The sequence below is a fragment of the Diadema antillarum genome, unplaced genomic scaffold, assembly GCF_040938485.1.
Source record: "Diadema antillarum isolate AM-2024a unplaced genomic scaffold, OU_Dant_1.0 seq00000472_RagTag, whole genome shotgun sequence".
Lineage (NCBI taxonomy): Eukaryota > Metazoa > Echinodermata > Echinoidea > Diadematoida > Diadematidae > Diadema > Diadema antillarum.
The window spans coordinates 246307-273074 of NW_027271440.1; the positions used below are offsets into that span (position 1 = coordinate 246307).

At 38.9% G+C, this 26768-nt stretch overlaps 1 protein-coding gene across 1 annotated transcript; it reads left to right on the forward strand.

The window, feature by feature from the left end:
- The first annotated feature begins 3510 nt into the window (after positions 1 to 3510).
- LOC139733371 (sulfhydryl oxidase 1-like) lies at positions 3511 to 26284 on the forward strand. Its single transcript, XM_071644207.1, has 11 exons — positions 3511 to 3757; positions 11549 to 11649; positions 12154 to 12205; positions 16091 to 16202; positions 17529 to 17622; positions 18721 to 18866; positions 19839 to 20429; positions 21068 to 21197; positions 22447 to 22566; positions 24059 to 24197; positions 25608 to 26284. Exons 1-11 carry the CDS (start codon positions 3511 to 3513, stop codon positions 26279 to 26281), a joined length of 2406 nt encoding a protein of 801 aa, XP_071500308.1. The 3' UTR covers positions 26282 to 26284.
- Positions 26285 to 26768: the final 484 nt, after the last annotated feature.

Consider the following 26768-nt stretch of genomic DNA (forward strand, 5'->3'; position numbering starts at 1 on the left):
TTTTTATTGTACTGACCCCGCCGGCGGGGAAAGTGCATAGATAGCGTTCCGTACATTGGTTTCAGGCCTCACGCTCCTAATTCAACTCGCGCATTGCCTACCGGGAAGGCAGTACAAAGATGAGGTAATGTTATTTTTTACCAAAAAAATCATTAAAAATCAGTCAAGTGGAAAATTGCCACTTTTGGTAGTGTTTGACATTGCTTGAGGACAGGAGCTTCTGCAGGTTATAAAGAAGTTGAATGAATCAGGGTTTTTGTATTTTTAATGATTTTTTATTGATGTATGAGGTAATCTGCTATTTTTATCATTTTTGAGAGTGACTGGATGACTAGTCTCGTATGGAGGCTCTTAACTTTTTTTAGAGCTGGACAACATCCTAAAATATGTTGTTTGCTTGAAAGCAGAGAAAATTTCCCTTCATCTACTTCAATTTAAAAAAATTCTATGATTCGATTGATTTTTTATGATTCATGGAATATGCTGCATTTAACACAGGTTTATATGGGAGCCCGGAAAAGGAGCGTGAGGCCTATACTGTGAGACTGGTAGGCAGTGGGCATGAGAGTCGTCTGCTAGAATGCGATGTTCTCGCCAGCAAACGGCGTGCAAAGTGTACGGGAAGGTTGCCGGGGTTACTGCCATGGTACCTGCTAGCTTAAATTCGGAAATATTCTTTAAGGGGTAAGTCAGACCACTAGTAAACAAGTGTAGTCCTACTTCTAAGGTAGCCCTTGCCCTCAACTCTTACCATAGAACTAAAATTGAATCCATTGCCGACCCAAAGTTAGATTTCAGCCCCAAATCAGATTCTAACCCCAAATTTAACCCTAACATTAGCTTTTAAAACACTTACCCTAACCCTAACCCAAACCCAAACCCTAACCCAACTCTAACCATAGCCCTAAAGTTGAATCCATTGCCGACCCAAAGTTAGATTTCAGCCCCAAATCAGATTCTAACCCCAAATTTAACCCTAGCTGTTAAAACCCTAACCCTAAAACCCTATTAACCCTAACCCTGTACTAACCCTAACCCTAACCTAACCCTAACCCTAACTAACCCTAACCCTAACTAACCCTAACTAGCCCTAACTAGCCCTAACTAGCCCTAACCCAAACCTAACCCTAACCCTAATCCAAACCATAGCCCTAAATGCCAACCCAAAGTAAGATTTCAGCCCCAAATCAGATTCTAACCCCAAATTTAACCCTAGCTGCCTAGTAATATGAACAAGGCTCAAATTTAACCCAGTCTAAGCTAGTGTAGAACTTTAACGTTAGTCTAAAGTTAGACCGAGTAACTTTACGCCCTAGCCCTCACCCTGCCTAGCTTCCCCTCGTCCTAACTGTGGGCCTATATCCTTAATAAGTTTACTTGTACACCTCAAAATTAGCACCCAGTGACAGTGTAACTGTATCATTTTCACTTTTACTGTGAAAATGGAGAGCTATGTGTGTAAAAACTGTGATGGACGTGCTTGGTCCCATGCAGACAGTGGTTTTTGTGTTGGAAGTTTCCTTGCTGTACGAATTCATGTTCACGCACCAGCCATGTGCCATTTATTCACCACTCATGGTCTACACATTCACTCCATTGCATTTCATTCTAACAACGAACTCAGCATCATTCTCTCAGAAAAATGTAGCAGGACTATCAGTTTTCAAAGTGTCATAGTCATTTACTGACATTTAATGAATAATATATCTGTGTTGCAGGTTGTCATACACAATATTCTGGTCCTGGATCTGAGGGAGCCAGCAGGTTTGTTCATGAACGTTTTTATACAACAGTGTTTGTTTGTTTGTTTGTTTGTTTGTTTGTTTCTTTCTTTCTTTCTTTCTTTCTTTCTTTCTTTCTTTCTTTGTTGTTGTTTTTTGAGGGGGGGGGGGTGTTTTATGGCGACAAGCAAGAAGATTTGGATATGAATGCGGAAGAGTGGAGCAAACATTATTCCAAACAGTTAGAAATTAAGATGGACAAGAGTGCGGGTGATGATCCAGTGGTATGCTGGCTTTTTACAGGCTGAGTCAATAAGGCTGTGACCATGTAAATGTGTTGGAATAATAATACTGGAGAACAGTGAATAAAGAACACTTGCATTCTGACTCCAGATCAAAGCAGTCAAGCATCTAACTAACCCCACAAAACATGAAATGTATAAACCTGTACTCATGCGCTCTGTTGTTGCCCTTATGTAGGGCCATTCTGTAGGCATGTCCTGGAACCCCCCCCCCCCCACACACACATTTCCAATCCTATCTTATTCTATCCTTCATATTCTAACCTCTGTGAACTCTAATCCCTACCTTATATCGAGTTTTACGGTGATATATATTTTAAAAGTACATCATAGTATATTTATGGCCTGGTGGTGGGCTCAAATGCTCCATGGAACAGTGAAATTGAACTTCCCTTTCTTGCTCATTGAACTTAAATATTTACCTTGATATAATATGAATAATTATTTTGATATTTTGGGAGGTTTTCAGGGTATCCAGCATTTAAACCTACAAATTGGACTGAATGAATGTCATTGAATTATTGTCTATTTGGGCCCTACATCCAATTTCACCGAACCCAAGGTATAATGCCAGCAAGGGTGCATTGATTGGATTTCAGTACATGGTGCATTGTAGCTTGATGGGGTCCACTCTGCTGAAAACAAGCATGAAATGTAGAAAGTTTTATATCGTTGTAGTCGGAATTAATATCTCTACAAGATGAAAGCGTTCAAAAAGTGTTTGGAAGCACTTGACTGCTCTATAGGCCTCACGCTCCTAATTCAACTCGCGCATTGCCTACCGGGAAGGCAGTACAAAGATGAGGTAATGTTATTTTTTACCAAAAAAATCATTAAAAATCAGTCAAGTGGAAAATTGCCACTTTTGGTAGTGTTTGACATTGCTTGAGGACAGGAGCTTCTGCAGGTTATAAAGAAGTTGAATGAATCAGGGTTTTTGTATTTTTAATGATTTTTTATTGATGTATGAGGTAATCTGCTATTTTTATCATTTTTGAGAGTGACTGGATGACTAGTCTCGTATGGAGGCTCTTAACTTTTTTTAGAGCTGGACAACATCCTAAAATATGTTGTTTGCTTGAAAGCAGAGAAAATTTCCCTTCATCTACTTCAATTTAAAAAAATTCTATGATTCGATTGATTTTTTATGATTCATGGAATATGCTGCATTTAACACAGGTTTATATGGGAGCCCGGAAAAGGAGCGTGAGGCCTTCAGCATTTGTTTATGAAGCGTTCCATAGACACAAAGTGACACGGTGTATCGATGTCATATCGGGCTTGTCATATCAGACGACGCACCTGCTGCCCACATACACACACACCACACAACCAGCTTGTGATACACATCGCACACACACTGCTGCGCTTGCACAGGCTCGACACCTAGAGGCAGCAGACTAGCCGAGTCGGTACGGTCAGACTAGCTAGTTGCAATGTTCGCACCCGATGACCAGTCTCATATCTCTGCACTGGATTTGTCCAAAATGGCACCACGGAGCCCCCAACTTGTTTTAGGAACGTCAAACATTATCGTAATATTTGCGATTTTGACAAGTACGCGAGCTGCCTTGTATAGTCCTAACGACCACGTCGTTCTACTAGACGGCTCTAATTTTGCTCAGTCGGTGTACAATTCTGATAAAGTTTGGATCATTGAGTTCTTCTCCAGCTGGTGTGGACATTGCGTCCACTTCGCTCCAACGTGGAAGTCCCTTGCGGAAGACCTCCGGCGTGAGTATTTTGTAGTGTCTGGGCCGTGCACCGCACCGCACCTGCCTGCACTGCACCGTGCAAGGCTGATTACGTGTTAAACCAGTGCAACCATGGCCATACCATGTTTATGTTGTTGGTGTCTGTGCAGGTTGACGTGATAACATGACATTCACTCCCTACTTTATGTATGCCTACTACCCTAGACTGCTAGATCAGCTGAAAATCTGTTTTCCTGGTTGCACACTTTAGTACATGTAACTAGACCTCGACCTGTGAGTGAGTGTGTGACGTGAGGCTGTGTACCCTGTCACTTGCATGTATTGCACTGCCTTCCCAATAATAAAGCGACCAAGAACTAAGAAGTGCGAAATGGTCAACTAACTGCTAGCATTAGCATTATTATTCATATAATAATAGCAATGAAGTAACTGGATCGCTGGAGTTAGCATGATTGATAGCATGTGTGTCTAACATAAGAATCCTATCTATAATATAATTGGGCTATGTTCTAATAGTAGATCTGTCGATTTGGGATCCAGGCATGGGAGCTGAGTGCTGCTAATTATTATGGATTGACTGAGTATGATGTGAGGGCAACTTGTAACCAATTTGTTAGAGTACGTACAATGCAGGGCTGCCAACTCTCACGACTCGCGCAATTCAACCAATTTTGACTGTCTCACTCTGATAAATGAAATCTCACGCTAAACCCCCAAAATGGAATGTACATGACAACAAAGATAAATATATCTCTAAATTCTCTGATATTCCGAATATCGATATGCCCAAGCCCAAAATTTTGAGATTTTCCCGCGCGGGTGTAAAGCTCATCCAATATTGGCAACAATTCGTTTTCGGTTCGCGCGCAAAGACGAGCTATTGCCATTGGATTACGATTGGTTTCTAGTAGTCTACCTATACCACGTGAGCGTATTACCATAGCTTGTACTTATGGCAAATTACAGTACATGTGATGTATGGCTATGACGTGTGCTTTACATCGCTTTACATGTACACTGACTGTACTGTGCAGGTACGTAGTACGTAAATACGTACGGCCGCACAGCAGTGTCTCCCTCGCAATGTCTCACTCAAAACTCTCACTCAAGGGTTGGTTGGTAGCCCTGACAATGTAAACTTAAAATATCTCACATTTCGCCCGACATTTTACTCACATGTCGAGAAAATACTTTGAATTCACAAGAGCTCATTGAAAATGCGATTTGCGGTACCCGGACCAAGATACATGTTACTGCTTCGAACGCATGGGTTGTTATTTTGACGCGCTTAGTTGCGCCGTATTTTGAAACCAAGACCCCTACCCTCTATTGACAGTACGTGTGAAATGCATAATGCTTTTCGTAGTGCCATTTATCTACGGTATCATTGTTTTGCTGTTGATCTTGTTTATTATCATTTTTTCAGTAATATTTTGATATCAAATCCCCAGTGAAAAATGCAAAACCACTGTGCGTAGTCTCATGCATGAAAGTTCGTTCTTTTTGCATAATGCTTAAGTTATAGGGGTGTCGATTTCAATGTACAGTGTCGATGCGATGTGTTGGACACCTACTACTGTTATTAGGGCACTCTCCCAAGCTACTGTGCAAAGCTATGGTGTCTATAATAATGATAATAAAAAAACCACAACCCTTGAACTACTACAGTGTACCTCAGTGAGATCCTCTCTCAGCTACATGTACATGCACTGTATTTTGAACACTTCTACTACATGACTCGGGAGACGTGAAAAGGGAGGGTGCAGTTTTTGCAGCAATGTTGTGTTGTCTCTGTGGGCATTTATCTGTGATGATTATTATGGCAATGGTGATGACCAAGATGATGATGATGATAGTGATGATTCTTTTGATGTTCTGCTGGTGTTCTGTTAACTGATTATCATGCCATGAACTTGTGGGACGGAGATTGGCTTTGTCACTGAAGTACACTGGCAGCTGTTGCAATTGATGTTCTGCTACTGTGCTAGCAAGTCTGCCTACATTTGTAGCTCCACTACGAGGAGGTTTGTAAAGCCAGACTCGTCAGTGGAACATTATCTTGACAACAAACAAACAAACAAACAAACAAACAAACAAAAAACAGGACCCTATCATTTTTGGATTAAAATCATGGAATGCTTGAGAGTCACTTAAGTTACTGAAACTAATTACAGTCTGTAGTTGATTGTAAGATTTCAGCAATGGAAAGTCCTGGCAAAGGTGTGTATGTACTCTGTACGTACGTTGTACCTAGAAAATATGCAATTTTGTAGAAGTGCACAAGCCTCTATAGTTACAAGTACAAATGTAGTAAAAGTGCCATTATGCTGGTAGGGAGCCCCCTTGCTTGTTTTATCAGCAACCACACACACACACACAAAAGGAGAGCACAATTTTACAGTATACACATGTTAACTCTCAATTGAAAGAAAAAGAAAATAGTTTGCAAAATGAAAAAAAAAAAAAAAACTTAAATGGGACCACTGGGTGAAAAAAAGACTTTTGTTTTGATTATGGTTTTGTTTGAGAAACACTATGCCAATAAAATCCTTATACTGTAGGCTGTAGCATGGGAATGATTTCTGTGAGGAGAAAACCAGGTAATAATCAAGGTAATGGATCTATATGGATTTATCAAGTACACTGTACATATATTCAGTTCTGGCCATGACTGTTTTGTTTGTGCATTTTAATGTTACAATGCTTCTAAATTAATGGGTCTTCTGTATCACTAATAGCAGGGAGTTGTTCTCCCTGCTAAAATGCACAGCTGCATGCATGCCCGTACAGGAGATGCATATTTAGAAACATCACGATTCTGTATGAAGCACCTAATAAATGTACAAATGTATTGTATTATTATTAGATAGCTTCCTTATCACACATGCATGCTTGGTGGCTGTGACTGGGACATGTTCTATCAAGCATACGTGTTTTGTTCTCTTAACTCAGTCAAGACCATATTAGGCCTATACAGTATCTCATACAAGCATCTATGTACCCACAGTAATGGAATACTGGTAGTCATTTCAAAAAGAATATTCACAGCCTCTGTGATATTTTGTAATCACTGAGGTGTAAAGGCTTTATCATCAATATCATTTAGTCAATAATGAAATCATTGGCAGAGCCACATTCTAGCATTGTCAGTGTCATACGTGTACATGGCTTCTCCTCAAATGGTCTATTTTTCATTTTTACATGTAGCTGTACTGTACAGTACTGGTTGAGGTGGGGATTCATGTTTTGAACACTCCTAAGTGAGATAATGAGAAACCTAGTATGATATATGAAAGAGCATGTAATTTTAAGGATTTAGAACATTTATTAGATGAAAATTGGTTTTCAAATGGCTGAGATATCCAAAAAAGTGATGATAATAAAAGGCGACAAGCCTCGCCTTTTATTAGGATCTCTTTGTTTCACCTTGTTTTTGGATATCTCGACCATTTCAGAACCGAATTTCATCAAATAAACTTTTGATAACCCTTAGAATTGCATGCTCTTTGACATCTCATAGGCTGTGTTTATCAACTCCTTTTCTCGGCAGAAACAGGTTATCCAAACAGCTTTTAAGGAATTTTTACGAGTTGATAAATACAAAGCTGTTTTGGAAGCCCTTTAGGAAAGCCTTTTACGAAAGGGTGCGTTTATCAACTCTCCTTTCTCGGCAGAAACAGGTTATCCAAACAGCTTTCAAGGAATTTTCACAAGTTGATAAACGCAAAGCTGTTTTGAAAGCCCTTTAGGAAAGCCTTTTCGAAAGCCCGAAATTTGTGACGATCCAAACAGCTTTCCTAAACAGGTTATCAGAAACCTGTTTCTAAAAGCCTTTCGAAGTTGATAAATGCAAAACTGTTTTAAAAGCCGTTTAGGTCGCCCTACTGCGGTTACGCAACCATGCGTTTCCAGTTTCTGAAAAGACGCGCGCCACGTAAAGTGCGCACGAGTACATGTTCACAGTTGTATACATACAGCTGTGTGTAATTCACGCATATGCTTGGAACAAGGAGGTGTTTCTCTCGTCAACAAGGTTTGAGAAATAAAGTAACAACAGTCTCATTCCCTTTGATCCCATGTCTCATGCCGCCACTCAGAAATATTTGAAGTATGTGCTAAACTGGAGCTGCCTCACAGATAGGAAGACAATTGAGTATATGAATATAAGAACGACCCAAGTCCAATTTTTGGCCAAATTTAGTTTGACATGGGAAATTGTAGCTTATGCATGGACTCATCTTGAGAGTAAATGATAAATCCTAATTACCCCCGGAAGTGCCTGAAATGAATGAGTTAAATCTTATATTAATGTAAGAATGAAGGACTTGGGTCATTCTTACATTCATATAATGGCGCCCTCTCTCATCCTTCTCCCATCTCTATAGCAGAATATCATGTATATGAATCAAAGAACGACCCAAGTCCATATGAATCAAAGAACGACCCAAGTCCACCACACAAAATGGCCTCTCCACAATTAATGTAAATGTTAATTGTCATAATAATATATGTTCTAATTTGAATGTTGCCTTCGCATCACATTTAAATAAAATATTATTGGACAAATAAAAAAGATATGAAGTTTTTTTTAGTTTACTCGAAATGATCTTCCATGGACTTGGGTCGTTCTTATATTCATATACTCAATTGATTCATGTGGCATTGTATCATGACTCGTCACTCTCAAAGGACGATTATGTCTTTATGATGGTAATTGCTTTACGCCGTCCCTTCTTTGAAAACAAGCGGCACATTAATAGTACAGGCAGTCAGGGCTTTGGAAAGGGCTCTCGAAAGGGCTATGGAAAGGGCTATCAAAAGTTGATAAACGCAGCCGACGAAAACAAGCGGCACATTAATAGTACAGGGAGTGGACAGGGCTTTCGAAAGGGCTATGGAAAGGGCTTTCGAAAGGGCTATCCAAAGGGCTTTCGAAAGTCATTTAAACTGTGGAAAGTTGATAAACGCAGCCATAGAGTGGTTTCTGAATATCTCGCAAAATGTTAAAAGCTAAATCCTTACCTCAACCAGAACTGTACACACCCTTTAATGTGCTTGTACAGTATGTGTTAACGTGAAAGTTGAGCTGATATTAAGAAAAAAAAATTAGGGACCTAGAAATATATCTTCAAGGACAGGGACAGTTTAGAAGTTGTTCTCTTTTAGAAACGAAGTGTTCAGGTACAAGTGGACTGGCTTTCACAGAGGAATACACACATTTTCTTTTTGATGGTGTTTTTGTTATGTAATCACAATTACAAACTATAAATATGGTAGGTTTTTTTTTCAGAGGTTTACATCATCTACATGTATGGCAATCACTAAATATTGGACATTCAATTCTAATCAACTTCAATCTGAATAAAATTGAAAACTTAGATAAAGATCACTATTTGAAATTAGGTATGAGTAAGATGGTGCTTGATATTACCGGTAATTTTTGTGCATTTACTCAATATTTTTTTTTTTTCAATTTAGAGTCTGACACTTTGATCACTTAGTAGTGGAAATGTAAGGAGCTACAATATCTTATGCCTGTGCCACGAAGTGTTGCCAGAGGCATTCTCTTTTCGGGTTGTCCATCCTTCCATCCGTCTGTTCGTCCATCCGTCCGTCCTTCCGTCTGTCCGTTCATCCATCCGTCTGTCCGTCCTTCAGTCCATCCGTCCATAATCAATTTTGTGGACAGCATAACTAAAGAAACCGTTTGAAGTATCCTAATGAAACTTGGCAAGTTCGAATTGTATGCTGTAATGCGAGGAATGTTCGTGTGCATTTTAATTTCGCAAATTTCACGAGAGCTAAGATTTGCAAAAGTAAAATGTAGTGAAGGCTCTTGTCAGCACTATGCATTGAATGCCAGAGGAACTTCGCTAAAATTTCATGCCATGAAAAAGGCTGTCGGCTCCAATTTGCGAAAATTTCATGGCGCTAAAATATCATGTTTTACAGTATGTATGAGTGGATGCTCAAGGTCAAGGTCAATGCTCAAAATTTCACCATTTCCCCGTATCTCTGCAATGCCTTTGAAACAATATTTTCTTGAAACTCAGGGTGTGTTTATCAACTCTTTTTCTGGGCAGAAACAGGTTTTCCAAATGGCTTTCAGGGAATTTTTACGAGATGATAAACGCAACTTTAGCTATTTTGATTATGGGGTTCGGAAAGCCTTTTTGAAAACCGCAATTTTGTGCTTTCCAAAACAGGTTTCCAGAAACCTGTTTCTAGAAGCCCTTTGAAGCGAGATAAATGCAAAGCTGTTTTGAAACGGCTTTGTACTGCGGTTACGAACCATGCGGGTCAAAATACGCAATGCAGCTGGGCAGTGACAAGGCCAGTTTTCGTGTTCGCGATGAGTTGATAAACGCAACTATTTTGGAAGCCGTTTCTAAAGGGCTTTGGAAACGGCTTTTGAAAGCCGTTTCAAACAGGGGAAAGATGATAAACGCAGCCATAGTGTATTACATGTACTACCCAATAAAGATTCTCGAGAGAGAGTTGTGGGTCATGAGGTCAAAGGTCAAGTGAAATCTTAAAATTGATTTAACTTTATTCTCCATATCTCGGAAATGGTATCTTCATGGAACTTACAAATTGTAGTACATAATATGCATGTACAAAGTACTGACTGGCAGTGATTATCTCGGGAATTTAGGATCATGGGGGTCAAAGTTCAGGGGGTCAAAGGTCAAGGTCAACTCCTCAAAATTTCACTTTTCCCCTCATATTTATGCAATGCCTTCAGGATTTTTCTTGTAACTTAGTGTATACTACATTACCCAAAAGAGATTCTCTGGGAAGTCTTTTTTTTCTTTTTTTTTTGCCTAAAAGGTCAAAGGTCAAGTGAAAGTGCTAAATTTCACTTCTTCCCTCCATATCTCTGAAGTGGCTCGAGGTATCATCATAAAACTTAGTACATTTATTATGCATGTTTTGCCTGACAGTAATTCTCATGGGAATTTTAGGGTCATAGGGTCAGAGGTCTAGGGTCAAAGGCCAGGTTAATACGCTAACAGTTTACTATTTAATACTGAAATTACACTTTTTCTCCATACCTTGAAAAATTACTCTATGCATAAACTTACAAAAGAGGCAAAGTCAAGTAAAAATCCTCAAATCTCAAAATATGCTCTTTTAGAAAATATAGCCATTCATCCAAATAAACCTAGTTCAAGGAAAGTGAACATTCAGCACTTTTGTGACAAACATGTCATTTTAATGTTTTGCTAATTATGTGAAACTGTCATCACACATTGTCAAGACATGTATAGTACAGTCCTATAGACCTACTTATTAGGAGAATCATGCATTATGGCGGAGACATACCAGTCACCATAGCGACATTTCTTGTTCATTTTCATTTGATAGTCTTTAAAAACCCTTTGAAGGTCTTTGGTAAGTGATCATCTTCATTTCATTTCATAATCAGACAAATCAGACATCATACATTTTGATATGATAAAAAGAAATAAACGTAACCAAAGGGAAACTGACCTGAAGTTAATATTTCTACATAGTCAGCTGAGTTTCAAAGCCTACTGTTAATATGCTTGTGTGAGTGAGCTTGACTGTGTAGTAATTTGTGTAATTGATGAGACAAACAATAATTTAATCAGCCTGAAAAAAGAATGCTGAAAATATACTAAGGGCTTTTAGCTTAATGGCGTCAGAGGTATAAAAAACTCTCTGGTGTTCCTGAGCTAGAACACTGCCCTTTCTATTATAGCATGCTGTTAGCTGCCCACCCAACCTTCACTCCTTTTGCTAATGCATCTAATTCTCTCCTTGATACCACTCTCCATTGTGACAGATTGGAAACATGCGGTCCTGATCGCTGCCATAGATTGCGCAGAGCAAAAAAACAATGAGGTGTGCCGGAGTAACAGTGTGCATGCCTATCCCTCCATCAAGGTAAGAATCAACACGTGTTGGACATTAATTGATTGCCTTCAAGCGCAAATTTACATTCATTTGAACAAAATACTGGAGCTGAAATCATGCACAAAATGACACATGGCACATGAGATACAAGAATAATTTATTTTGAACACTTCTATGTCCACAGATTTTCCACCCAAAATAAATTCACTGTACACTATAATACATGGATTTATTTCAATTCTGGAATGAAGAATAATGTGCATGTTCCTATATTGATGTTTTCCAATATCATATTCCTAAATTGTTTTATATTACATGTAGTTCATAAAAAGCAGGTGAACAGAGGAATTTGAAGGGATTTTTGTGTTGCGATCAGTGAAGGCAATAATTACTGTCTTCTTTTCTGGCAATCCTCAGGGCCTACTAGTCCTATATGTTAGTAAAAAAGTAATTATTACCACCAATTTTTATTGCATGAAAATACTATTCATGATCATATTTTATATTGTATTTCTCTGTCTGATCTTTCAACAGTTTTTTGACCTCTTTACCAAACCAGAAAATGCAACAGCTTCAACTTATAAAGGTATAGTATGTGTAAACCTAAGCCTATTGTTATACTGATGATGATGATACAACATGATGATAGTAGTAGTAATAGTAGTGTTAGGAATAATAGTGATATAGATTAATGTGATAATAATAATAATAATAATAATAATAATAATAGTAATAATAATAATAATAATAATAATAATGATAATAATAATAATGGTAATAATAATAATGATAATAATAATAATGGTAATAATAATAATAATAATAATAATAATGATAATGATAATAATAATAATAATAATAATAATAATGATAATAATAATAATGGTAATAATAATAATGATAATAGGAATAATAATAATGATGATAATAATAATAATAATTATTATTATTATTAGTAGTAGTAGTAGTAGTAGTAGTATCATTGTTGTTGTTGTCGTCGTCATTGTTATCATCATAATTTTCATCATCCACATAATACCATAATTGTTACCCTAATGCTGTCATTATGTACAGTTGTAGTTATTATAGGTGATTAAATGTAATTTGAGTATTAACTTTTGTACAAAGAGTGTTAGGAATATTGTCATTCGAAAGGTTTTATTCTTTTCAATTGAGAAATTAGGAATACCCGATATTCCAATACAATTCTTGTCAGCATGAAGGATTTGAGTCTGCCTTGGAAAGTTTGTGTGATTGTTATCTGAGTACTGTGTACATTATGATTTGGATGCTTCATAAAGAATTGAATGGAGATCTTATGAATGATTGAAAAATGTCACCTCCTTGGATATGGGTCATTTGCTCGCCATACTGGTCGAGATTTCTGAAGACATCGAGTATATCCTGTATTTCTTTCCATGGTCAGTCTGAAATTAGGTGCAGGATCCCCCCCCCCCCCATTAACATTTTCTTCATGCGAGGAGTGGCTTGTAGCCAGGAATTTGTTCAGTCATTAGTTACAAGCAGATGGTGATCCTTAACCTCGAGGATAGCGAGCATCGAGGATAAGTTGTATGGGATGCCACGTGTTGCATGGTCCATTTTGTTACAAAATCAGTCATTTCATTGATGAAATGACTGATTTTGTGACAAAATGACCATTTCATCAACGAAATGACTGATTTCGCAACAAAATTGACCGCTTACAAAATTGACCATACGACACTTGGTGCCCCATAGAACTTTTCCTTGAGGTTAGCTATCCTCGAGGTTAAGGATCACTGTCTGAACGTGACTAATGTCTCACAGGTACAATGTAGCTGCAATGGTGTTCTAGTGTACCGATCTCACAAATTTTCATATTCTATAAAACTAGAATTTCATTTTTGCTTTCTATTCTATTCATTTTATACTAGATGTAGTTTGTACAGTGTATTCAAACTTCTATCATCAAAAGCAATGCATAGAATTAAAGATATTTTCAAGTAAAATATGGTACCTTTCTCACATTGCATTCTCTGTGGTCTCAGTAAAGTATAATAAAGCCCAGAATGTAGTAAAAGAGCGTGTTTGGACTATTTATGAATAATGATGAAATAACAATTTCATATTTTTTACAGCCCATTTATCAACATATGAACATGGAAGGACTGAAAGCTGTTATCAGTTAGATTAGAACAAATCAGATTTTAATTTGAAATGATACATGTTTATTGCATATATAATGCCAAGATAACACTTGTAGTTATATTGTAAATTTGGACAGAAATTAAAAAGAAAAACATTGATATGATATGAACATGCATGTCATACTGCATTTAGAGAATGCCTCAAATAGTTAATGATGATAAAATGCGAACACAACAAATATGTGACCCGCGACAACGGTTTCAGGCAAAAGTCGCAAGAGCAAATTTCCTCCTGGGCGGGGTACAAAGATCTTTACCATTATTTTTTGTCGATTTGGGTTTTTTGCAGAAATCGAATCTTTGATATGTTTTCTACATCTACACTAAATTTCATAGCATAAGATTACGTTTTTCCTATCGAAAATGGAATTTTACGCACCTTATGTTGGATCGCACTCGTCAGTTTCGAGCTTCTTTCGAACGCCACGCCAATATCCTCAGCGTTGCTACGGCGCAAGGTCTCGCATGCGATTGGCTGGTGCGTCGCACACATTTACATAATTCGGCTTTCGGAGACACCAGTTGCAGCGTTTGGGGAATGCTTTGTCCACGCATGCATGATTACATGCTCCATTGTTCTTGCTATAGTGGTATATACGCTGTAGTGCGTGCTCTTCGTTTTGCTTTCTATCCAAACTACAGTATTCTACCGCAATGTTCGACAACGGAAGTAAAACAAATATCATTTAGCACGACATAATCGTGTGGAAAAAAAAGCAATAGTCTACTTGTACATGTAGTAGAAATTATGACAGCAGACTGACTCTAGGGAAGGTAGATGAGACTAAAGGAGAGGTCACATGAAACCAGTTATATTCAAATACTACACATCAAGATCGCACGAAACTAACGAGTTGTGTTTGTTTGTTTGTTTTAATAATTATAATCAACACTATCGAATAAGGCAACATATGCGCGGCTTGTAAAAGCAAAACAAACAGGAAGCGTGACCTTTGCCAGCACTGGCATTTTTCTGCCAACAAAATGGTCGCCAATGATAAAGTCAAATCACCAACAATTAAAACGTGATTTGTAAATGTGTGGATTCGCCACCCGCTCCTGTTACATGCACATGGTCATGGCGTGTATATGCCATTGCGTAATGCGTGCGCCCATACACATGTACACCATACGTGCAATTATCTTATCCGCCATCTTGAAAGACGTAATGGTAAAACAAACCCGAGCGAACCACATTGTTTTTCGGCTCCATACGCTGAGCTCCTAGGAAGGGTGCCCGGGAAATTTGACTCTCTCAGTGAGCCAATCAGAAGGCGATGTGGTTGCTAGAGGCGGAGCTTAACATCGATTGGCACCATCGTACGGATGGGTGATTCTCACCTCGCATCGCCGCTCGGACATTGTCTTTGAGAAAGAGGTGAATCTTCAAAGCCCGTTTTCTCGCAATTTTGTCAGGCTAACAACTTAAAAAAGTGCATTTTATTTCGCTTTCCATGCCCACTTATGGTGCCAAAGAATACAAGTGTTTTATATCAATGCAAAGCTTAGGAAATGGGCAATGTGATTCAGTGAAAAAATGAATTTTCAAAATGCCCGACTTTTGCCTGAAACCGTTGTCGCCGGTCACATATTGACATTCATCTACGGCCTTCCTGTGGACGTGAGTCAGATATTAACTAGTGCTCATACTGACTTGAGCAAATAGCCATGAGCTTAGGGTAAACTGAGCTCACAGCTTTCTCAGACCCACCCAAGGTTGACGTGTGATTAAAAATCCAACATATGGAGAGGATTTCAGCAGTGGAAGAGCACATTTCATTGCCAAGCCTTTAATCTTTAAATCTTAATTCCAGACTGTGTGATTTAATACTCATTAACATTTCGCATGTACATCAAGTTTGGTCTCTTGTGTTTGATTTGCTTTTAATATGACAAAGTGCAGTATTAAAGACTTTCAGTGTGTAAAATACTGCAGAATATGAGTTTTAATATGAAGTTATATGAAGTTATACATGTACATGCTGTATCTCAGGTATGAGAAGTGGGAAATAATATTTGGTTGGTATCATGATATGATGGAGGCCATAAATATGAGATGGTAGGGAAAAAATGGTGTTAGATGTAAAATATGAAATATCTATCTCTTCGTATGTACACCATTGCCCTCTTTTTTTTTATTATTATTATTTCTCTGTGTGCCCAACCTCTTTTTTTTTCTTTTTTTTTTGCAATCCACTGGATTGTGCTCTAATCATTTGAAATTGCAAGCATTGATAACCATCTCACACATTGCATTGCCTTCATGGATGCTTTCTACACAGGAGCACGAGATGTGAGGGTGATGAGAGAAGCGATAGCGGCCCAGGTAGAGAAACAAATTCCTCATCATCATCTTCAGCGGTCCGTTCATTGGCCAGACCTCAATCCTGTTGAGTAAGCGGCCTTCACCTTTGATGCATATCACAGTATATAGAAATACATTGCACATGATTATATACACGGTCTACAATGTATCCATGCCTGGCCAGTTTCAAAGATTGCTATTTCTTGTATGCATAAATGAGTTTGTAATGTACTTGGTTTATTGATCATTCAGAATGGTGCTTACGTATGTATGTGATCCATTTAGATACTTTTTTTTCGTTAAGAAGTTTTGACCTCTTGTACAATGTAGCAGTCAGATCCAGAAACCAAACATAAATGCTATTCTTTTAATATGATTTGAGTTTGCAACATTCTGATAATACACATATCTATAAACATAAGGCACCTCAGTGAGCATTGTAGGAAAAATTATTGCTTGTAGGTAGTTGGGGAACAGTTTAAACAAAGAAGGTTAAGCTGAATGTGTTTGAAGGACACTCAGTGCAAAAAAAAGAGAGAATGTTTTGTGTGTGGTATTTGTTTTATGAAAAGGCAACATGAATCCTTGCCATATGATTAAACAGTATGAAACCTACATTTGATGCCAATTGTATGAGATGTGCAGATCATACTAATACAGTGTATCGAATGTTTGCTTTGTTGAGACCTAATAACAGAGATTACTATTTATATCACACATTTGTATGTCATCTTAGCTGTACACAATGGAAACTCACTGTGCTGTGTCCTCTGCTACTCAATATCCTCTCCATATTGCACAGTATCAAATATGTGTAATAACAATGCTTTTTTTTAATAACACGGTAGACTGCTGTACAAAAGTGTTCAATATTAGAGCATGTTTTTCATTGTGTCTAGTGCAAACCAGCTATAGTAATTGACTTGCCAACATGATCATTTTTCTGTATCATTGAAACGATGCGATAACACAAGATGTGATCTATGACTTTGGCATTGCCAGCCCATGCGTATACAGTACATTACATTTTCCTTTCAATCAATTGGCTAAATTTCAGTCAGTGAAAGATAATTAAGTACTGACTATTAAAATCAAATTAAATTGAATCTTGAGATGATGATGATTTCACTCGATGATCTCATTGCATTGAAATCCCGAAGATATCCATTTTAGGCCATCCATTTTCCTGTATCACATTTAGTGACATCAAATGTAATGTACAAATATTATCACCTTTGGATATTGGAATGTTGTTGAAGGATATGCCCAGTGATGTACCAATAGTCAAAGAGCCTTTAATCACATGTACATTTGTCAACGGTTTAAACCTATGGAGGTAGATCACATTCATTGATATTCCTAGAACTCTTGATAACCCCAAAGTCATATTTGACCTTTGGTTCATTTTCTGGCAGTGCACCATGGGTAGCGGATTTCTTTACCTACCATTCAGACATTGGTTTCTTGGTTGTCATATTTCAAGGCCAGGACAACTTCATGGGGAAAGAGGTGAAGCATATATTTCTTTGCTTAGGAGTGAAATGTGTGTGGTGTGTGTGTTTAATTGTGTAACTAACTTTCCAGTGTGGGATGATGAGGCATACCAGTCGCCATGACGACGTTTCTAGTTATTCTTGTCGCCGTTATCATCATCATCACAACTACAAGATGATGATATTGACAGCATGATAAGAAGTAATATAATCATTTTACTTGTTGGTGTTTTGGAGAAATCATGATAACAGAAATACTGTCACCAATTGTGTACTTGGGTGACCCGCACTTCGCCATAGTTAATGTTTATGCATATTTGAATCACATTTCGTCACTGAAATTCTATGAAATCCCATTTACATACTGGAAAAATGCTGAAGATCCAATGGAACCACAAATTCACTGTTCGATACCAGAAATTTGCAGCTATCATCCTCAAACGCGAACAATGCGAAAAAGTTGCGTGCTAAGGAAGGGGCCCGCAACTCGCCACCTGCGCTCCCATAGGCAAAGCACGTAAAAGACGTGTGCGGGTGACCGTGAAGCTCACATAGACAAGCGCGTAAAAGATGTGTGCGGGTGACCGTGATGATACTTTAATTTAACACGTATTCCCAATAAACATTTCAAATTTTCGGTTTGCTTGTATGTGGTAACCTTGCCAAGTTTCAAGTTTTTTAAGGATACTGAACACAGTCCCGGGCATAAATTTTTGTTCAGTGCACTTATAACAATTTTAAGCAGGATGGCTGTATTTGGGCCCCTGGCAAGGTGCGGGCACCTCTCTATACATACTTTATTATTGAATGGCTGGAAAATTAATGCTCAATACGATTAAAGAAAGCTGAAAATGATCATTTGACAATCAGGAGTTGATATTTTATGCTGATTCCTTTTCACCATGCACTTTACAATGTAGAAAACCGTGGGAGGAACCAAAAGAGAGTAATACAATAATATTTAAAATATATGTATGTATTTCCTTTGCATGCCTCACCTGTATCTGTGAAACCACCTAATGATAAATACGTGAAACCATTGAGGGAGAGGTACTGTCGATGCATACCATTGACCTCATTTTTCTAAACTCATGGGATTTACATTATCATCCAGATCATACTGGACGTGATGTCCACACCCGGTGTGGATGCCTGTTGGATGAGGAAAGCAGACAACCCGCTGGTGTCCAAATGGGGAGTCGTGTCCTTTCCTTCCGTCTACGTTATGGACCGGACTGGTTTTCGTGTCGTGATCCAGGGGTAAGTATTGAATCGCATCGCAGAGACTCCAACTCTCCCGCTTTCGACAGGAGATCTCCCCCTGAAAGCCCATTTTTGCAAAATCTCCAGTTCTCCCGCCCTGGCTCTGTGTCTCCTGCTTGAAATGATTTCTTACTTTAATATTGCCATCGTATGTTGAAAAATAAGCCTTAGATAGCACAAGAGAGCATCTAGAACCATAGAGCTTCGGACCTCGGCTGTAAGGGACTTCACGTTTCAGCTCATGGGCCCTGCGGGCACATCAAATTGGAGTCTCCCATTTGCTAGGGGTTTCAGGCGGGAACATCTCCAGATCAGAAGGTGCTTGGGGTTGGAGTCTCTGGCATCGGCAGTTTGCGATGTGAATGGTGATATCGGGGTGTAATGAGATGTCATTCATATTTGACCTTGAAATGGGATGATATTTTGGGAAGGTGACGGAGTTTCATCTTGTGTGTTAGGAAGGGGGTCAGATGTAGAATGCTGTACAGTGAAATTGCTTGCAATGTAGTCCCACATGTGCATATCTGAGTATTCACTGTATCATTTAGTCAGTTGTGTGTTAGAGATACCTAATATCACAAAGAGTGTGGCCAAAATAAGCAGACGACATATCAAGTGAATTTTTTTTTTTTGAGCTTCACTTTGTGCTTTGTATACATAATCCTCTTTTTTTTATCACTAGCATTTCTCTGTAATACATTAATTATCATATCCCATCCCATCAACTTGGAGCAGAATTAACTTTGAACCATCCCATTTCTGCTGGGTCATCAAGATTTCTTGTTTAAGTTCACACTCCTAGTGGGAAGAAATACATTTAGGATGGGGAAAAGGTGATTGATTGAGGGGGATGCACATACGTTCATCACATATTTCATGTCATTATGACATTTTATGTTACTCGTAGTCTGAATCAAAGCTGGAATTACTTGTATTTTGGGTTGTCTGTTTGCTTGTTTTTTGTTAAAGGCCAGACAGAAAATCTTACACAGACAACATCTTCAAGTTCATCAAGGCAAACCGAATGAAGCAAGATGCCAATGAGCCTCCTAAAGAGGTAGACACTGGTAACCATGCCAACGAGGAGACTGACCAGGACCGCTTCCTGCTGCCTCTGGGAGGCGTGCAGGGTGCTAAGGAAGGGGCGAGAAGGAGCGAGGGGGACGAGGTGGAGAGCGACTTTGATGGGAGGGACGTCGATGACGAGGGAAATCTGCAAGTGAAAGAAGGCGGGGCCCAAAAGAAGGAGGATGGACTCCACCTGCTGCTGAAACCAGGAGAAGATGGAGACGGGAAAGGGGCGGAGTTTGGTGCGGATACCGGTGGTGCCGCTGGAGGAGACACGAACGGTGGTGATGCGGGTGAAGTTTACGAAGCGGCCAGGCACGAAGCCAAAGGCGATGCCGGAGGAGCGGGAGGAGGAGTTGGAGGAGAGATGGATGGAGAGGGAGATACCAATGATGAGAAGGTGATGTGGGAAAGGATGCAGGCCAAGAACCGGGAGAAAGCCATGCAGAAAAAGACCAATGTGAGACTCTCTGACCAGAGACCCAGCGAATGGTAATGAAACATTCTCTTCACTCTGTTTCCACTTCATCACTTTAATACTTCAAATACAAACAAAGAAGCAAAACCAAAATGTCATCATGTGAAGAAGAAAACAGAGCTTACAATTCTTCCTCTCGCTGTAGACAGAACTCTTTGAATGTAGAAGTTGAAGCTGGCTCTGAAATCATCACGAGGTCAGATGACATTATGAAATTGCATAATGGCTTGTGGTAAAATGTAGAACAAAGTGTGTCCTACTTTGACCCAGAAAACAGAGAATTGTCTTTTTGTATTCTTGTCATTCCACAGACAGCTCCTGTCATCTTCAGCTTGATATTAGATTTCAAGAGTGCTTACAATATCATAAATATTCCTTTAGAACCTCCCTGGAATTATGTCAATGTGATATATCGTAAAGCTAAAACTGGCCTATTTATCCACCCTGTCTTAAGAAGCTTTTACACAATGGCAGCCTGATATTACTTGCAGTAACCATGACTTTCCTCTTAAAAAAAAAAAAAGAAAAAAAATCTGCATAATGTCATGCAAATGGAAAAACTACCAGTCTTGCTTTATGTGCAGAGTGTATTCATATTTGTAACTTTTTTTTATCACTTGTCATTTTATTTCTGTGTAACTTGACTATTTAGGCCAAAGGTTTATATGCTAGACCTGGAGTCTGTCATCCAGTATTCCCTGCGACAGGAAGTTTCCCTCCGCAGCATGATAGAGGGCACTGCTCTCCAGGCACTCATCGACTATGTAGCAGTTCTCAAGAAGGTACAGAGGAGATCTGACTTTTGTCAGTGTGTGTCAATGTCTGCTTTGCCACTATTTAAACAGTTCAATTTTAATGTAACAATTTCAGAGTTTTTCAAGAATGAAGTAAACATTTGGACAGTGGCCAAATTGGCAGATGAGATTCCAGAAATCACTGTGCAGAAGGGAAGAAGATCTTGCATGTCTTCTATGTGTAGGAAACAATTGATTATAGTATTACTTCAGGGATTAATGAAAGAATGCTCTTATTACCACACATCAAGATGCTGACAACAAGTAATGGTCCCGATGAAGGAAAAATAATTGGTAATTGTGAGATGTTTCATAACACAAATCATGAGAAAAACCATTTTGTGTTCCTAAGACCAATGCGCTGAAGATCTGAAAAAAACAAAAAGCAATTAAAGGGTGTGTACAGATCTGGTCGAGGTGTAGATTTAGCTTTTAACATTTTGCAAGATATTCACAAACCACTCTATGAGATGTCAAAGAGCATGCAGTTCTAAGGGGTATCAAAAGTTTATTCGATGAAAATCGGTTTTGAAATGGCTGGGATATCCAAAAACAAGGTGAAACAAAGAGATCCTAATAAAGTTGTGGCATGTCACCTTTTATTATTAGCACTTTTTGGGATATCTCAGCCATTTGAAAACCAATTTTCATCAAATGTTGAATCCTTCTTAAAATTACATGCTCTTTCATATTTCATAAGAGGCTTTTCATTATCTGACTTAGGAATGTTCAAAACATGAATCCCTGCCTCAACCAGTACTGTACAGTCCCTTAGTTTTTCTCTTTTTACATCCCCATTCTGTTTTCCTACCTTGAATGGGGACTGTCATATGGTGATTATTAAAGTAGAAGCACTCTGAGAGTGCAAACCTCTTCTAAGACCTGAGGGTCAACCAGCTCTGTCTATGAACTTTGCATGCATCCTTTTCAAAAAGCAAAAGCAAAACAAAACACCCTTGATTCACATCGTGACTCAAGGCAACACCAAAAACTAATCACGTAATTATTCCTTTAACCACAACATATTGATCGTGAAAATTTCACGGAAATTCATTCATAACATTTCAAGTAATATTACAAGCAAAAAACGAATGCTGGGAAAAACAGAACCTCTTGCAGGGGGCAGAAATTTATCAGTCAGTTCTCATCCCCCCCCCCAAAAAAAAGACACAAACTAACAAAGATGTTTCTTGCATTCATGATTTCATCCATTATTTCACTGTCTGTGACTCCACAGTACCTGCCCCTTAGAAAGAAGGTATCCTCATTCTTGGAGACCACCCACAAGTGGCTGGTTGACAGACAACACTCAAACATCCCCATCGAAGACTGGCTGGCTCTGGTTGATCCTACCAAGGTACACGTCTCGCCTTCAGCTCTTACTTTGTCATCTTTCAGGCAGTTTGCAATATGTGATGCTCAGCAACAAGCATTGTAACACACTGTATGATCCCTGTCTTAACCTGTTGAAGCCTAGTCCTGAGTATACTCGGGTAGTTGTTTGTGGGAAATGCGTGTTGTAACGAAATCAGCCCGTCCTCAAAGGGTTAACTCTTTATGTGCCACGTTCACACCTCCGACTCAGTCGACGGCGTGCCAACTTCACATATTCTGCTCAAACCCACAAACCTGCCCAAACAGATCAATAAATCGCCAAATGTCATAGTACAATGAAAGCTTTTCTCGCGCTTTCGTTCGTCTCACATATAGCTTGCGTTTTATGTGGTGATTGGCTATCAAGCGGTGTTCCCTATTTAGATTTGTGTGTAAATTCTAAGTTTCTGTCACTGTTTTGTATGCAAAAGTCATGCCTTTACAGTAATGTAGCTCGTGGTCATTTCAAAGAAAAACAATCATCAATTTATCGAACAGTTTCATCAAAGCAAAGCCTAATTGGCATTTTCTCTACAACTTTGTTCACTACATGTCCAGTTTAACAGAAATCTATAGAAGTTACTATAGATTGGAAAAACAGAATGTTTTTGCAAAGCATGACTATGTTGGTGTCTCAGAATAATGTGGCACACAGGGGATTTCCATCATGGCACATAAAGAGTTAACAAACATTACAATTTGGCCATGTTCTAGAGCCTTGTAGTGTTTGAAATACAAGCATTTCTGTAAGCAGAGATAATGTAGAATGTGTTGATAGAAAGTCAAAGCGTGACATAAGATTACATTGCATGGACTCAACTTTGCAGCTTTACAGTGTTGTGAGTTAGATGACTTCTGTAAATCCAGAAATTTTTCTATTCCTGAAACTTTTGTGAATTTGGCGAGAAGCCAAGATTCGCAAAAGTAAAATTCATCTGAAAGTTAAGTTTTTGTCTTCAGAATGCATTGAATGCTAGTACATGTACTGTATAAGCTGGTTTTTTTTGCATACAAATATTTTTGCGAGTGAGGAAGTCATGGACATTTTCTCGAGATGTTGTTTTTGCGAATTGACACTGAGGATATTCAAGTGCACTATTACCCTAGCGCATGGCGACATTTTCGTGTGTTGTTAAATTCACAGACCAACAATGATATGCAAAATTCACGAAAATTAAACAGCTTATACAGTACTATATTCGTAAATTTTTCATGATCAGCAATTTGTGAAAGTTTCATGCCACGAAAATGGATGTCGGCTCCAATTCGTGAAAGTTTCATGCAACGAATGTTTCTGGTTTTACAGTAACTCATTGTGAAGTCATGTACATTACAAATATAACCAAATTGTTCTACCCTTATGACAACAGTAAGATTGCATTCTGAACCTTGTGTATACTCTCACAGTGTATATCCGAAGTTTGTTTCTGTGAATGGGACTGTGTTTGCTAATGGCTTTTATGTGTGATCTACAGAAACCTGGTAGTGGACTAGCCAATCGGATGGAATTTATTGGTTGCCGTGGAAGCGAGCCACACTTCGGTGGTTACCCCTGTGGTCTCTGGACACTATTTCACACTCTCACTGTCTCACAGGCATCGCTCATCAGGAGATGTAAGTCTAACCTTTCTCTTACATGGTGCTGATAATGATAGTCTTCTCTTAACCCTATTCCAACTGGGGGGGGGGGTCAAATTGACCCCCCTCGACATTTCGCGCCACGATTCTGTCACGCGCAAAGATTTTGCCGCGTCGTTTCATGATTTTTTTCATTGAAGACTCTCCCGCATATTTTGAGTTACATGATGTTTTGCATATGCATGTCAACCCCAAAACGGCTCAAATTCATGATAATGTGTGCAAATCCAAAGCAAATTGTTTTTTTGTTTTGTTAAATTGATATAGATTAGATTATTTCAACTTTTAACCATTGAAATTAATAAATTCTAATGTAGATACGCTTGAAAAGTGCCTGCAACAAATTTTGGCAAAAAAAAACCCAATAGAAAACAAAAGATCAAAAAAACAATAAAATACATAAGAAATTAACAAAACAATAACAATTAAAAAAATTGATTTTGATTTCGCTATTTTTTTACAAGAAAATTGTTTGATGTGTCTTGAGGAACTCTGACACAAAAATTTAGGGATCCTTCAGTCATTTTAGTGGAGTTATAAGTGAAAATAGGATTTCATGCGTAAATTTGGATAATTAATTTACTAAAATTGGAAAGCCAATATTTTTCTATTGTATGACCATGTAATCTTGTAGTTGACATCCAGCTCTATCTTCAGGCAAAATTTTGCGGCGATCGCGCAATCGGCGGCCGAGATCTGAAGGGGGGGGGGGGGGTCAAATTGACCCAAATAGCCCAGTTAAAATAGGGTTAAACCCTTTATGTGCTCAGGCACTTGGCTTAATGTGCCAAGCTTTTTTCATCAGCATTTAGTAATCCATCCAAACATGACCTCGTCTTAAAGTTAGGAAGGCCATGGAGAGACAGTAAAGATTATGGGGATTAGTTAATCTCTGTTCAGTGACACTTAGTTTCCAGATGTCTCTGCTAATTGGCAAACAGCACTCCAGCATGCATGTTTATAGTCCACTTACAAAGCACAGTATAAAAGGTGAAGTCCTTCTATTTCTGTGAATGTATATAACCCTAAGACATATTTTTAGCACATACACTGATATCAAGGCAATATCATGTCATCTGGACATATCGTTGATATCTTTTTGTGTAACAAGTGTTTCTGCTCAGAATCTAGCCTCAGATCGAATATTGTAAGTCCTAACTAAAATCTTTTTATAACTTAGATTCTTAGAATATGCCACCTGGTTTGTTTTGTGAGAGGAGGGCAAGATACATAGAGATGAAATTAACCATCTCAGATATTTTAGCGTTGATGATTCGGAGATCTGTCTAGAAATTATTTAACCCTCTTTATACACTGAACCTTGTGTTGTAAAGGAGACAATGAATCAATGTGCCAATCAATGAATATACTTTTCTCCTGTTGAAGATGACAATGTGAGCTACATGGAAGTCCTCCACGCAATGCGGGGCTACATCCTCTCCTTCTTCAGCTGCCAGAACTGCCGGGAGAACTTTCGCAAGGAAGTCGCCGACCTTGACTCCGCAGTCACCTCCCTGGACGACGCCATCCTCTGGCTGTGGCGCACTCACAACCGCGTCAACAAGCGTCTCCGTGGCGACCCCTCCGAGGACCCCGAGCATCCCAAGGTTTCGTTCCCACCGCGGGAGATGTGTGCCTTGTGTTACGCCAGTACCAACGTGGAGATTTGGGAGGAGAGCCGGGTGCTGGGATTCCTCAAGGAGTTCTACAGCATGAGGAATTTTGATTTCTCCAGGCTCTATTTAATGGAGGAGAAGGAGAAGAAAGAGATTGAGGATATGGGTGATGTGGAAAATGCTTTACTAAGTGCAAGGACTCGAGTGACGCTGAATCCCGATGAAGTGAGGCAAGAGGTCCTCTTCCGGCTGCGACAGCGTGAGATGGACATCCGGCTCGCCGTGGAGACAAAGCGGGCGGGGTACTTTGGTCTCGGGATCAACAGTATTGATCTGAGTCTGTGCATGATGCTGAACATTAGCTGCATCATGCTGATTGTTTGTATCTATTTTGTACTCGCTTGGAGAAGGAGAAGAACTCGAAAGGTCAGGCTTTTACCCTGAGTACAGACTCCCAAAACTGTTTCATTCTCATTTTGTGTCTTTTTACGAACAACAAGAACAATCAACTCTGTAGGTCGTCTCAGATTTTGAGAATATCTTCTGAATTCTAAGAACTGCATCAAACTGTTGCCATAGTAACAGGGCGTCTCATCATTGTCTGCCTGATTGATGACTGTTTCTGTTGGAAGATTGACAAGAACATCATCTTCACTGGTGCCATCTGTCGTTGCTCGCTTCAAAGACCGGTATCCGTTACTGATGTTAGGGTGTAAATTTTCAGAATGCATGGTCCAGGAAGGTTTTCATTGGTGGATCATGAAAAACTTGCCAGTATTATATGAGTAACGGATATCATAGTGACATATCAAAGATAGAAGATTATAGTTTCATGAATGACTGACTGTGTATTGTGCAGCATCAACATATTGCCAGCACAAGAGGAGGTATATAGCACTATTAATGGTGTTAATGTGGAGACAGCACTTAA

What these genes read in the sequence shown, in the direction of transcription:
- LOC139733371 (XM_071644207.1), top strand. Translation starts at nt 3,511, where the DNA reads ATGGCACCACGGAGCCCCCAACTTGTTTTAGGAACGTCAAACATTATC. An exon ending in ATGTAGCAGTTCTCAAGAAG is followed by an intron (nt 21,198 to 22,446) that starts GTACAGAGGAGA and finishes GTGACTCCACAG; the next exon opens with TACCTGCCCCTTAGAAAGAA. An exon ending in CTCTGGTTGATCCTACCAAG is followed by an intron (nt 22,567 to 24,058) that starts GTACACGTCTCG and finishes TGTGATCTACAG; the next exon opens with AAACCTGGTAGTGGACTAGC.